The sequence below is a fragment of the Artemia franciscana genome, chromosome 4, assembly GCF_032884065.1.
Source record: "Artemia franciscana chromosome 4, ASM3288406v1, whole genome shotgun sequence".
NCBI lineage: Eukaryota > Metazoa > Arthropoda > Branchiopoda > Anostraca > Artemiidae > Artemia > Artemia franciscana.
In genome coordinates, this window is record NC_088866.1 from 8,392,569 (window position 1) to 8,407,888 (window position 15,320).

Genomic DNA, 15,320 nt, shown 5'->3' on the forward strand with positions numbered 1-15,320 from the left:
AAACTATTTTCGAAGTTTGCTAGCACTGGGCTACAGAACAAATTATTCTCTAACCATGTAGTCAACCTATAGAGCTCCCTTAGCCAGGACGTGGTTATGGCTTGTAGCATTTACGTCTTCAATTCAACATTTGGTTGAGGCTGTTGCAGCAAGCCTTGGCTCACACTTTAGGATGCACCCACTGAGCAGTATCATCATCATCAAGACTGGCGTCTACAGGATTTGTCTTTATTGCTGGCACGTGTGGTTTAAGGTAAATCATGTTGGGTGTACTGGCAGTAAGAGTAGCAGTACCTTCAAGCACTGATCAGCCAAGGGAGCACATCCCTGCTGATTGTGTATGATAGAGCTTAAAAGTATAAAACTTAAATAGATATAGGCTATAATAGATAACAAAGGTTTGTTAAGATGAAATATTTTATTGCTCTGAGGCTCTTCAAATTAACACTCAGAGAATACAGCAAAAATAATATAAGTTTTTTAAATAATGTTTAACTTTCAGTATAGGTCAAGGTCATTGAGTTTTGAATTCATCCATTGTTGGTCTCAATGGTTTATTTTTCTTCCCTTTTGCATGTTTTCTACAATGCCAGTTCTTCCGAGGATCTAAAAATAAACAAAATTAATTATTAACTATAAGTAGCAGAAACCTTTAACTTATAACAGACAATTAACCAAATTAACCTTGTCTATCTGCAACTTCATAATCTTCTTTCAATCTAAAAAGCCTATAAATAATTTCTCTCGTCTCTAAAAACTCTATCATAAGCAGAATATTCTGTTTTAGAACTCATTTCCTTGTAATTACATTATTCTGACCTATTCATATACTCTAAGGTCTCTATTATTTTAACTGCATTATTATAGCATACTTGCTAAATTTGTTGATTTGTAGCTATTATATTGTCCAATGGCTGTTTTCTAACAATCAAGTCTTTGAAAAAACTAAATAAATTAGAAAGAAGGATAACCTTTAAGTTAGGATACTACTTGTACCAGGAAATTCTTCTGGGTCATGAGCAGTAAAACTAGGAATCTTTCTCAGTCTGTGGAATGGGTTTCCTGCTGATGTATGCAATGAATTTTAAGATTTGATTTTTTTAGGGGCCAGACCCCCCCCCCCCCCAAAAAAAAGCTAATATTCCACTGACATCCATTATGGCAAAAAAACTGACTAATATTCCACTGGCATCTATTATGGTAACTGACATAAAAAAAACTGTATTTTGTCCCATGTAGCTTTGTGAAGGGGGACCAATGGTAGTTCCAGATCAGGGGGTCGTGATTTTTTTTATGGTCCTAGTTGTAATTAAAATTTTCTAATGAGCATTATGATGATGCTCTAAAACCTGTTCTTACCAAAATCAGAGTTTCTTCAGCAATCTGATTTTCTGTAGTGACAAGACATGTATGTTAACTGAACCCTGTGCATGTGAACACTTTAACAGACAAGATCTAGCCATATTTTTCACATCAGAAGAAGGCCTTTATCAGGGCATAAAGTTATCCCTCCTCAATGGCATGACAAATTTTTGATGTTAAAACCCTTTAACATCTAATGCTTGCACACTTAAGATGGGCTTGGTAGAATCACAATCTAAATAAGCCACTATTTGTTTTTATGACTATTCATGTTGTACCAATAAACTTATATAAAATCTTTTGGCATAGGCAAGCCATTGATTCAGCACCAACATTTGTAAGAATTAAGAGAAAACATGATGAAGAGCCAAGTCCCATTTTGGTTGTTGCTGGTAAAAGGCAAAGACTGGATAAAGAAGCTGAAGATTTTTCTCACATAATCAGTCTTGCTGGAACAGTTAGAGAAATGTCAGAGATACAAGAACTTGCATTAATGGATTGTTGTGAGAAAAACAAGAAGCTTTTGGAGAAGGCTTCTCAGCATATGAGCTGTAAAAGAAAGGTTGAGAATCAAACAGAAAACTCTAGTGCAAAGAAATACAAAATATTTGAAGGTGAAAATTTTCAAAAGTATAATATTGTTGATTTTCTTGAAGAAACAGCTTCAAGTGGCTTAACATTAAATGGTGCTGAAATGGTAAGAGAAACACTTAAGCAAGAAGATTTTGTTTATGATTTATACTTTTCAAATATACCTCTTAATTGTGTTGATGGTCTTCTATCAGTTCACCCTTATGATGATGTAATTGTTGATGACACTGAAGAGCTTGTCATTGAAGATGATAGTGATGATTCAAATCAGGAAAATTATTATACAAATGAATATCCAAGTACACCTGATGACTCAGATGATGAATTATATGGTGATGATAAGTTGGTAAAAAACTTCAGTCGTTTTGTGGTTGATAGTGCTGAAAATTCTGATGCAGAATATCAAGATTGGGAGAAATATGTTCAGAATTTAGATGTGACAGAAAGCAAGCAGGATAGTGACTATGAAGATTATTATTAAATCCTATTTTTTAAGTTTGTTGTATATAACTCTTTGGATTAAATTTTTGCTGTATTTGTATGGCCAGAAATTGACTTTGTATGACTTTAAAGTGATTTTCAGGGTTCTTAGACATAAGATAAGATAATATTTATTTCAAAAGGCTATCACAAGCTCTATAGAGCCAAATTCGCTTTATATGTCAGTAAAAGTTAAGAAAAAAAAATTTCAAATCAATACAGTAAGTCAAATATTTAAAATTAAAAAAATAAGAAGGCAAAATCATCAAAGATAAAGGACGAATCAGTAAACTTGACAATTAAATTACAAAAACATTACAATAAATCAAACATAAAAACAGCAATAGAGGAAAAGGGGATTTTAGCAAGAACGTAATCATGAATTATTATTAAGGTGCTCCAGAATAAAGGGGATAAAACTTTTACAAAACCTTTCTGTAACAGCATGGATTGGAGGGTAAGTTGGGATTGCTTAGGAGGCTGACCGGGGGAGTCGGGGTCTAATGGAATTGTGAAATTCGGGGAGTAAGTCCTCAGTATGGGGATAGGAAATGACTGATTTAGCAAAAAGCAAGCAAATTTTTTCCGTCCTTTCTTTAAAGGTGGTAATGCGTGCAGCTTTAAGGAGGGAGGAGTATGGAATTTTGCCTTCTTTGTAAATGATCCTCAGTGAACGCTTTTGGACTGACTCAATTTTGTCACTAAGTTCACTTGAAAGTTGCGAATGCCAGACTGGACATGCATATTCCAATAACGGCCTGATAAAGGACAAGTAAACACAGAGGGAATGTATCTTAGGACAATTAAATTTGTTTAGCAGCTTAAAATTGGATAGTGAAACATTTGCTTGCTTGACAATGTTGGAAACATGTGTCTCCCACTTAAGATCATCAGAAATTGTAACACCAAGGAGCTTAACATGTTTTGCTAGCATTTCGGGTGGGATCGGGTCACAAAAAAAGGAGCAGATTTCAAGAAGTTGATCGTCATTATATGTGATTTTTGTGAGATTTTCAAGTCTTTAAGTGTGTACATTTTTTTAAACTTAAAAGAAAACTATGTCAGGACACTAGAGGGTTGTGTGGTAAATCCCAAAAGTCGTTTTCTTAGGATTTAACTCCCCTCTAGAAATTTCCATCTTGACACTGCTGGTATAGGTTATAAAATTGTTTACATAATACAAAACTCTTCTGTCCCTCCTATCTTTTGAAAGAATCGCTAAAAAACGGATGCTTGTTTTAGGGATATTGCTCAGTGACATCTTTTATGTTCCAGCACAATTAGTCAGTGTATAAATTGCTGTGAATTAGTGTGGCTTATGTTTTTTTTCTATTTTGCAGCCAGTTTTTTGGTTTAATTTATAGTAGAAAATGTGGAAATATATTTAGTTTAAAGAACACATCGCTTCATCAGCTTTTAAAGGTTGAAACTAAAGCAAGTGGATCAATACATTAAAGACAATTTTTAGCAAATACACTGGGGTTAAATCAGTAAAATGAATAAAAGCCAAAGTTTAATAATAAAACCCTTTGTTAAAATGGCCAATTGAATAGTGTACTAGGGAATTGAGGTATATGTATTGGCTCAATGCAAAGTATTCTTAGTAAAGATCTTATAGCATTCGATCCAGTTAGTCTGTTATGTATCTTAGCATCGAAATTGGGTATAATAATTAAAGTCATTTCTTTCCAAGGTCATGTCTAGTTTAATTTATAACATATCAGTCAGAAAAAGCAGATATAACTATCCTTATAAGCAGCATACAAGGAATAATTTTTAAGATAAGGTTGGGTATGTAACTGTGTATTTATAGATTAATGTTCAATTCGGATTGTATGCAGAGTTTTCTATACATGATTAAAAATATTCCTCTCTGTCTAAGAAATTGTTTTAAGAGATGCTACCCTTTCCAGCATGGGATAACAGGAAGGATTGCAATGGGTAAATTCGCGCATCTGAATTTTGATTCAAGGGAAGCATGCGGTTTTAATCATCTCCCCTCTTGTCCTATAAAGTTTCCCACGTCTTTTTATATACTGGCATGCAGAAGAGTAGAGGGTTCTCCTTCTTCTGAGGTTTTGATGTAATATCCAAAAGTACTTTTGGAAGAAAAGCAGAAAATTGGGGCAAAGCATCCTGACTTGCTTATTAGCAGGGTAATTAGCTTTCATTATATGTCTATTTTACTCATTTACATTGCTGAAAAGGGCTTGATATATTGTCAATATGTTCATTTTGTTTCTTCTTCATGTTGATGTCTTTAAATAATTCCTTGTTGGGCCTTTTGTTATTTATATCTTTTAGTTCGTGTATAAACCAGATTCGTGTATAAAAATCAGAATCTAGCTAGACTATGGAAACTAGCTGAGACTAGACAATTATTATCCCCTTTAAAGAAAACCATAATGATATACAACAATACCCGTGAGTCCCCCTTCTACATGTAGCTAAGATGTGTCTGGTTCCAAAAAGTTACAAGTGCTAAAATAGAAGGTGGTGTCGATAAAACAAGGATTGACCTAGAATATAAAACAACATCATGAATTGAGTAATATATGAAAACAAATCAACCCAACTGGAAAAAAAAATACACAAACAATAACAAAGACATAAAGAATATAGATAGTATTTTATTCATGTAGAAATCGAACACAAATGATTTTAATGTGCTAGTTTACACAGGCTGGGATAAACTTTGTCTTGTACTTCTCCATTTTGACATTTTTCGGTTGACTTTTGGGATGGGATATGTTCCTTCTTTTGGGAGGAGAATCGTTCATTCATAAGACAAATTAAATAAAAAGGTTTTTTCACTTTCCCAAAATATTGACTACACACAGAATGACAGATACCCAGGCATCTGTTGGTGCTTATCTCAGTGGACTTGTTTTAAAAAATTAGTTTTTCAGATACAAGTACCTTTTGTCTTCTTTTTGTCTATAATGTTTGTAATGCCACATAAGTTTGTAATCGGCAGAATGATTCAAACATTTTGAAATTATGTGATTTATAAAATATGGTTTGTTTCCTTCTTCTTCTGTTTCAGCAAACGAGGGCTTTTCAGTCATGACTATTCAACCCTTTTCCTTTTGACTCACTCTCTGAGATGGATAGAGGTAGTGGATTGGTTTTTCCTATTTATCTTGAATCTGCTCAGATTTTTTGTAGTAAATCTTTTGATTTTAGGAGTGGAATTATAAGAGGATATACATTTAGTTCTGTTCTCTATGTGCAGGTATGGTTAGCTAGACTCTTGGCTGATCGTGAGATTTTGTGATGTTTGAAGCACTTCAAGAGTTTAAATTACAGAATATTCTGTGCTGACGTCAGCCTATTACATTCAAATAGGCAACGATCAATTGTTTTATTTTTAAAATTTCAAGACCTGCAAAGGGGGGAAGAGGGAACTGCGCCACCTGAATTAGGAAACTGATATGAAAACCCCTTAAAATCTAGCCCATTTGAGCCAGACCGAATTCTATGATAAATCTTGGAAAGTTGCTTATTGGGGAAAGGCGATAGGCTTGTATTATTCTTATTTAACAGTACCTCTGGTAATCTCCAGCAGTAAATATCTCTAATGGGGATTGGTCTCCCACTGGGCTGGTCAATATTTAATGCATTTTTTTGCAATTTCATCTGCTTTATGGTTACCAATTATACCTGAGTGGCTTGGAACATACAGGAGATAAGTTTTTATTCCCCTTGAAGCAAGATTATCAATAATGCTATGACAATGAAATGTGTCTATATCCACCTTATGGATATAGACAGCAGCAGAAAGCAGCTCTAGGCTTGATAAATAGTCAGAATAAACTATAATAAACGCTCCACTTGCCACTTTCTCATTCATTTTGGACCCATCAACAAAAATTTTGAAATGGTTTTTATATGTTATTAAATAAATATTTTTTTTTTTTTAAATGAAAGTAAGGAGCGACATTAAAACTTAAAACGAATATAAATTACTTCGTATATAAAAGGGGCAGCTCCCTCAACAACGCCCCGCTCTTTACGTTAAGGTTGACTCTTTCTCTCAACTCTACTTTTTTAAAACAGTAAAAAACTTCAGCGTAAAGAGCGGTGTGTTGATGAGAGAGCAGCCCCTTTCATATACGAAGTAATTTATGTTCGTTTTAAGTTTTAATGTCGCTCCTTACTTTCATTTTAAAAAACTTTTTTTATATTTAATTTCTGAACGTTTTTTTATTAATGCATGTTTTGATTTTGGCTCTCCGCAGATGAATAATTAAAAGGAAATTTGTATATTTTTTTTTTGGCTAAATGGCTTTCTCAGAGTTTTGATTGAATGGTATTGAGAAAATAAGTAGCGGGGGAGGAGGCCTAATTGCCCTCCAATTTTTTGATTGCTTAAAAATGCAACTAGAACTTTTAATTTTTTACGAACGTTTTTATTAGTAAAAAATATACGTAACTTACAAATTAGCTTACGTAACGAACTTCTGTATTCGTATGTTTTTATTCCACGTATGAGGGGGTTCACCCCCTCGTCAGTACCTCGCTCTTTACGCTAAAGCTTAAATTTTGTCCCTATTCCTTAAGAATGACCCCTGAATCACAAAGACCGTAGAATAAATAGTTGAAATTACTGAAAATACTTTAGCGCGAAGAGCGACGTATTTTGAGGAGGTGAACCCCTCACATGCATAATAATTTCTGTTCGTTTTAAGTTTTAATGCTGCTCCTTACTTTCAGTCGAAAAAACTTTCCATATTTATTTTTTCATTGTTTTTTTAATAAGGCTAGAAAATCCTGTGCTCCGTTCATGGAAATTTTCTTCCCCCATGACCAATTCCTCCATGGAAAGTTCCCCCAGCATATCCCCCTCTTCTCAACCCCTCCCCCAACCAAAAATCCCCCCTGAAAACGACTGTACACTTCTCAATAACCATTACTATATGTCAGCATTGGTGAAAGTTTGTAACTTGCAGCCCCTCCCACGGGGACTGTGGGGGAGTAAGTCGTCCCCAAAGACATAGTTATAAGGTTTGTTGACTAAGCTGAATAAAATGGCAATCTCAGAATTTTGATCCTGTGACTTTTGGAAAATAATTAGCTTGGGAGGGGGCCTAGCTGCCTTCCAATTTTTTTGGTCACTTAAAAAGGGAACTAGAACTTTTCATTTCCGCAACATTCTAGGACCACTGTTTCGATACGATCATCCCTGTTAAAAAAAAAAAAAAAACACGCATCTGTGATCTGCCCTCTGGCAAAAAATGCGAAATTCCACATTTTTGTTGTTTTTAACTACGTAAAATATGCGAATATACAACATTCTTCGCTGTCCCATTGTCTGTGCATATAAATAGATTGTCAGGTTTACTTACTCTTGAACATGCAACATATAATTGTCCATGGGAAAAACAATCCGTATTCAGATCTATGCCTCATTATTCTAATGATGTGTCCCTGTGTCCCGGTCGTCATTTATATTCCCTGTGTCCCGGTCGTCATTTGTGTCCCGGTGTCCCAGTTTGTAATTTATCTTTGAGTGTCCCGGTCGTCATTTATATTCCCTGTGTCCCGGTCGTCATTTGTGTCCCGGTGTCCCGATCTGTAATTTCTATTCGAACAATCCCTGTGTCCCGGTCGCCATTTATATATCCCGCTTATGCCCCCGGCGTCCCCGTTGTAGTTGTGTCCCTGTGTCCCGGTCGTCATTTATATTCCCTGTGTCCCGGTCGTGATTTGTGTCCGGGTGTCCCTGTCTGTAATTACTCTTTGAGGTTCCCGGTCGTCATTTATATTCCCTGTGTCCCGGTCGTCATTTGTGTCCCGGTATGTAATTTCATCAGTTGACAAACATGACGTCAGTTGACAAACAACTTCATGATGCATACAGCTCATTCCTTATAATGACGTCAGTCGACAAACATGACGTCAGTCGACACACAAAACATGACGTCACTACACACACACACACACAATATATTATATATATATATATATATATATATATATATATATATATATATATATATATATATATATATATATATATATATATATATATATATATATGTTTTTAACTACGTAAAACTTGCGAATATACAACATTCTTCGCTGTCCCATTGTCTCTGCATATAAATAGATTGTCAGGTTTACCGAATCTTGAACATGCAACATATAACTGTCCATGGGAAAACAATCCGTATTCAGATCTATACCTCATGATTCTAATGATTGCCCTTGAGCTTTGTTGATGGTGATTTCTAATCGACCATTCCCTGTGTCGCCGTCGTCATTTATATATCCCCGTGTGCCCCCCGGCGTCCCCGTTGTAGTTGTGTCCCGGTCGTAATTTATATTCCCTGTGTCCCGGTCGTCATTTATGTCCCGGTGTCCCAGTCTGTAATTTCTCTTTGAGTGTCCCGATCGTCATTTATATTCCTTGTGTCCCGGTCGTCATTTGTGTCCGGGTGTCCCGGTCTGTGTATACATTCGTTTTTGAATTGGTCTTTTTTGAGTTTTGAGTTTTTACTTTTTTTTAGTTTTTTTTGTTATACCTCATGATTCTAACGATTGCCCTTGAGCTTTGTTGATGGTGATTGCTAATCGAACATTCCCTGTGTCCCCGTCGTCATTTATATATCCCCCTGTGCCCCCCGCGTCCCCATTGTAGTTGTGTCCCTGTGTCCCGGTCGTCATTTATATTCCCTGTGTCCCGGTCATCATTTGTGTCCCGGTCTGTATATACATTCGTTTTTAAATTGGTATATGATGAAATTAATTTTTGTGTTTTTCTCCTTTTTTTTCTTTTTAGTTTTTTTTTTGTTTTTACTTTTTTTTAGTTTTTTCTTTTTTCTTTTTAGTTTTTTTTTGTAGTTTTTACCTTTTTAGTTTTTTTTTATGTTTATTTTTTTTAGTTTTGTTTTTCTCCTTTATTTTTCAGTTTTTTTTTATTTTTTTCTTTTTTAGTTTTTTTAGTTTTTTAGCTTTTTTAGTTTTTTTATTAGTTTTTAGTTTGTTTTTTTTTTAGTTTTTTTTGTAGTTTTTACCTTTTTTTTAGTTTTTTTAGTTTTTTTTTTACTTATGTCCTGGTCGTCATTTATATTCCCTGTGTCCCGGTCGTCATTTGTGTCCCGGTTCTTTGTTGATGGTGATTGCTAATCGAACATTCCTTGTGTCCCGGTCGCTTTCTCTTTGAGTGTCCCGGTCGTAATTTATATTCCCTACTAGCTGCTAAGGTGGCGCTTCGCGCCACCCTAACACCTAGTTGGCGGGGCGCTTCGCAACCCCCCAAGCCCCCCTCCCCCCCCGCGCGCGCGTAAGTCGTTACGCGCCATTGTAGTTGTGTCCCTGTGTCCCACCTGTGAATATAGATAGATTTATATATGTGTTTCAAACTACGTAAAAATTGCGAATATACAACATTCTTGGCTTTCCCACTACTGGGAGCTTTCCGTTTCCAATTGCCAGCAATTGATCTGAAAATGTTTGACCAGAGTCATCGTTACACAGACAGACAACTTATTTTATATATATAGAAGATATATATATATATATATATATATATATATATATATATATATATATATATATATATATATATATATATAAATATTCTTTTTAGTTTTTTTTTAGTTTTTACCTTTATTAGTTTTTTTCTTCCTTTGTATGAATGCTAAAGCCAAGGTTCAAACCTGGAGCCTCTCGGACCTAGAACCTGAAACATAACGCTTTACCAACTCAGCTACTTCGGCTTGAATACATTCGTTTTGAGCAGCTTCCTCGGGTGTTGCCATTGTAGGTTCTTCAGTCATTTTACAATTAGAAATTTCTCTTTCAACGGTCTTCTTACAATTAAAAATTTGCCTTTGAACGATATTCTTAAATACCTGTGTCCTGGTCGTCATTTATATTCCCTGTGTCCCGGTCGTCATTTGTGTCCCGGTATCCCAGTCTGTAATTTCTCTTTGAGTTGTCCCGAACGATATTCTTAAATACCTGTGTCCTGGTCGTCATTTATATTCCCTCTGTCCCGGTTGTCATTTGTGTCCCGGTCTGTAATTTCTCTTTGAGTGTTTTTTCTTTTTAGTATTTTTTAGTTTTTTACATTTTTTCTTTTTTCAGTTTTCTTTTTCTTCTTTATTTTTCAGCTTCACTATGAAATACATATCGCCGAACCTTCGTTTTTTTAACTAAAATCTGGTAGGCATTGATGACCTTATCCAAGTCAAAATCCCAAACCCAATCATCATCGCTATCATTTTCAGTTTTGATATGTTTTGACTCTCGCTGTCCAGGTGGATCTTCATCTAACTGCGCGGTTTTGCGTTCTTTAGCCTCAAGCCTGTTTCCTTGCTGTTCTTTTGATTCCTCGGCACGCTTTCTTTTCTGACTTTCTCTATCAACAGCAAGTTTTTTGGCATAGACTCTTTGAGCATCTTCATCGGCTTTTGCCATTGTAAGTTCATCAGTCATTTTAAACTTAAACATTAATAGATTTCTACGTGAACATATATGTTTTAAATATCTTTAATGACGTCACCGTCATAGCAAAAATGACGACAACTAACTTCATGACGTCAGTCGACACAGAAACATGACGTCACCTGATCCACAGACAGACAACTTATTTTTATATATATAGATGTCCCGGGGTCCCGGTCGTCATTTGTGTCCCGATGTCCCGGTCTGTAATTTTGTCAGTCGACAAACATGACGTCAGTTGACACACAAACATGACGTCACTCGACACACACACAGACAACTCATTTTTATATATATAGATAATCAGCATTAAAATGCGATTCTTTTGACGTAGCTATTGATATCATTCTTAGATTTTAGGTATCATTCCGTTTTTTAGAGTTTTTGTTACTATTGAGTCGGGTCGCTCAATAGTACCACGGTCAGTTCGTTACTGTCGTCACAAGTCAGTTCGTTACCACGAACTGTTTGATTGTATTAAGCTCGGCAATTTTTTTCTGGATAAAGGCAATGGGGGTAAGTTCTCTTGTCCATTTTGAGAAATAAGTATTTATTATGGAATTGACCAACTCCTTGGAGGGGGGTTAGGGGAAATTTGTGTGCAATCGATCTTAGGGGCACTGGGAATTTCTTCTGGGTATTGATATTATACTTTGCAATGCCTCTATATATGGATGGATTTCTTAACCAGTTGTGCAGGGTATGAGAACTATTGGCTTCAATTTTTGTAAGATAATTAATTAAAAGAAATCTTCGTCTTTTATTTTTTGTTGATCATCCACTCTCGGTAAGCAGAAACTTAGTGTTTGTTGGTTTCATAAGACCGAATATGAGACGGTTTATATCATTTTGTGTTGTTTCAGTTTTTTGCGAATGGGTCTTTGTACAAGCACCATAAACAATGCGGCCATAATCAATACGGGATCTTATTTGTGATTTATAAAAATGGAGTTATGTTTTTTTCATTACAGCCCCAAGGTGTGGATAGTAGTTTTTTTATTATTCTTATTTTTCTATAGCATTTTTTTTTATTGTGTTTGTGATGTGAAGGTGGAAATTAAGTTTTTGGTCAAGTGTGAGGCCTAGGTAATTGATTTGATTGTCCTCTGGAATAATTATTCCATTTAGAGTTAGCCTTGCATTAAGATTGTTTTGCTTGTGTTGGAATTGGATGATTTTCGACTTGGTGAGTGTAATGGGTAAATCAGAATTTTGAGAAAACTTTTCAAATAGGAGACGTGACTTTTGCAACTTTGAATGTGCAATCTCAAAGATGTTGACAGTTACCCATAATACCAGATCATCAGCATACTGTAAATTGGTGTGTGGGAGGTTCATGTCCCAGAGAAATAGGGAAAAGAGGAGGCAGCTCAGGACTGCACCCTGTTGAAGACCTTTGGTTATTGTAGTTTTGTGTGAGGAAGCTGAACCTACACAAACAATGAAACTTCGATTTTCTATGAAAGGTCGGCACCAAAATGTTCATAAAAATTTCTTCAATAACATATCCAAAATCGGTCGTGCAGAAATGTGCCTTTTTTCGGGAAAAGAGGGGAAAATCTGGAATTTGAATTTCTGATATTTTCTAGATTATAAGGCCTTTTCCAGTTAATTCTAGTCTGGAGGGACTGAAAATGACATCAGAATCGGAAAATTTCATTGCTTAGTACCCCATTTTCACCCAAGCAAGTTCTAAGGGGGGGGGTGAAAAACAGAATCTAAGTTTCTGCAATTTTTAATGGATTGAAAGGTAATTTCCTATGATTTCAAGTGGGGAGAGACCGAAAATGACATCAAGAGTGAAAAATTTCATCACTTTGTAGGCCCACCCCATTTCTCCCTTAGGTGAGATCAGAAGGGGTAAAATATAGGGTACCATTTGTGGCATTATTATGATATAATACATAATTGAAAAAATGGGTATACAAGATATTAAGTGAAGGGAATTTTTAATTCTGATGTCATTTTTTGTCTTCCCAGATTTGACTTAATAGGAAACCTCCTTTCAATTATTTGATTTTCCAATCCTGATGCCGGTTTGGTCTACCTGGAATTGAATTAATAGGAAATGACCTTAGGAATGATCAAAATTTTAGACCCCTCCCCCTTTTTTCCTGAAAAAAAACCGATATTTCTCTACGGTCAATTTGGCCGATTTTGGATAGGCTATTGAGCAAATTTTTCTCAACATTTTGCCGCCAAAAGCATTTCTGTCGAATCCCGAGATTGGGCCTTTTTTTAATTTTACTGAACTATTACTGCAGAAACATGAAGTGTCTATTTTTATCAGAAGAAAAAGGTGATATAATTTATTGTTACTTTATATGACTATTATGAAATCATAAATCTAGAAGAAAAAAAAAATCTTGATTGGATACCTTTATAGCTAAAAAATACATTTAAAATGAGGAATGCACACTACCGAGGCACCTGTGTGCTGGGAAGGGGGATTTGGGCCTGGCTAGATAAAAAAAATTGTCTCTTTCTTCTCGATAGCTCTGTATACCTTTTGAATACAGAGCGTTTTGGCTTCGCATGAATTTTTTATATTTACCTAGTCAAAAAATTTCTGCAAACCCCTTGCTCCACCGAATATTGATTCAAAGACTATTGAAGGTACATTTTGTTGACAGTTCTATCAATCAAAAGGATCCCTATGGCTCCTGGGACTTCCTTTGGGGTGCGAAAAAAAGAACTTTGTACACTTCAAAGTGTATAAGTTTATAAATCAAAATACTATACTCTAGACTTAAAGTTTAAACAATCTTGAGGGCTGAGAGATATTTTTTGTATTCTTAAATCTGGAACTCAAAGGCGTATCCAGGGCTTTTGTTGGGGGATAGGCCTATTTTTTTGGAGGGTGAGTTTACCAAAAAGCTAAAAAAATGTGCAAAAATTGTTGTTTATTTTGTTACATTTTTAGGATCTGGACAGACTTTTTGGAGTAGGGAGAGTACAAAAGCTTTTAAAGAACGCACCAAAAGTTTGTTTATATGCAGTTTCGCTAAGTTCTTACGGGTCAGACGAAAATTTTGGTGGGGGGAGGGGTTCAAAACCGATATATCCTCCCTGGCTACAACCATGGTTGCATTGTACTCGTGCACGAAGATCGAGACAAATTCTCTTTCATGCCAAATACGCCTCGTGCTTGTCAAACAGTTCGTGATAACGAACTGTAAGTAAAAGGCGACTCATAATAGTAACCGAACAATAGTAACGTAACAGAATAATAGTAACGTAAGCAATAGTAACCGAAACTCTAAAGGAATTTTGATACCAATAGATATATCAAAAGAATTGAATTTATATGCTAATTTCAAATATATAAGTTTTATTAAGTTTAGTCAAACCCATCAGATTCAGCGTATCAGAGAACCTTATTGTAGAGGTTTCAAGCTTCTACGTGCAAAAATGTGGAATTTTGTGTTTTTTTTTTTGCCAGAAGAAAGATCGTAGATGCGTGTTTGTTTGTTTTTTTTTCCAGGGGTTATTGTATCGACCAAGTAGTCCTTTGATATTCCGATAGGGCTCATTCGGACGAAAATTAAAAGTTCTAGTGACTTTTTCAAGTGACCAAAAAGATTGGAGTGCAACTAGCCCCCTCCTCCACCCCTTTTCCCCCAAAATCGTCCGATTAAAATTTTGAGATTGCCGTTTTGTTCATCATAGTTGGAAGATACAATAACTATGCCTTTGAATATGACTTAAACCCCCCCCCCCCTCCCACGGCCCCAGGGGAAATGTCTAAGTTATAAAAGTTGTTCATTGTTTACGCATAGTATTTGTTATTGGGAAGCATGCATACATCTTAGGATGGGAAGGCGAATTTTCTACTGTTTTTTTTTTTTTTTTCACAGGGGAACTTTCCTTGGGAAGAGAAGTTTCCAGGGGGTGAACTTGTCAATGAAAATTATACACTGGGTGAATTTTCCAGAATTTCTGTACAAAATTCTTTTTATATTTCTGGCTTTCTCTTTTCCGTCTGAATTTTGGTAAATCTTCACCAGGATTGAATTGTCTAGAGGATATATCCGTGGGAAGGGTATTTCTCCGTGGAGGTGAAGCCAGACTTCCTGTGATTATTTAACAACTATCAGAAACTAAATATAAAACCGAGTTTTTTTTCCAACTAAAAGTAAAGAGCAGCATCAAAACTTAAAATAAACAGAAATTATTACGTATGGGGAGGGGGTTGCATCCTCCTCAATACCTTGCTCTTTACACTTAAGTTTGAATTTTGTACCAATTCTTTAAGAACGACTCCTGAAACACTGTGCTCATTTAATTGGAACAATAAGAACCTTTTTTCAAAAGTAATAAAAACTTTAGTGTAAAGAGGGAGGAGTTGAGGAGGAGGCAACCCCCTTCTCATACGTAATAATTTCTGTTCGTTTCAAGTTTTAATGTTCTTCCTTACTTTCAGTTGAAAAAAT

The 15,320-nt window shown here is 35.5% G+C and overlaps 2 protein-coding genes across 3 annotated transcripts in view; both read left to right on the plus strand.

Moving 5' to 3' along the window:
• Positions 1–15,320, plus strand: part of LOC136025943 (E3 ubiquitin-protein ligase SMURF2-like) — a 74,252-nt gene that overhangs the window by 14,707 nt on the left and 44,225 nt on the right. The window lies entirely within an intron of this gene.
• Positions 1,622–2,434, plus strand: LOC136025687 (probable RNA polymerase II nuclear localization protein SLC7A6OS). The gene has a single exon (XM_065701665.1). It carries the CDS (start codon positions 1,622–1,624, stop codon positions 2,432–2,434), a length of 813 nt encoding a protein of 270 aa, XP_065557737.1.

Excerpts from the sequence above, each read along its gene's own strand:
- LOC136025687 (XM_065701665.1), top strand. The coding sequence starts at position 1,622 with ATGACTATTCATGTTGTACCAATAAACTTATATAAAATCTTTTGGCAT.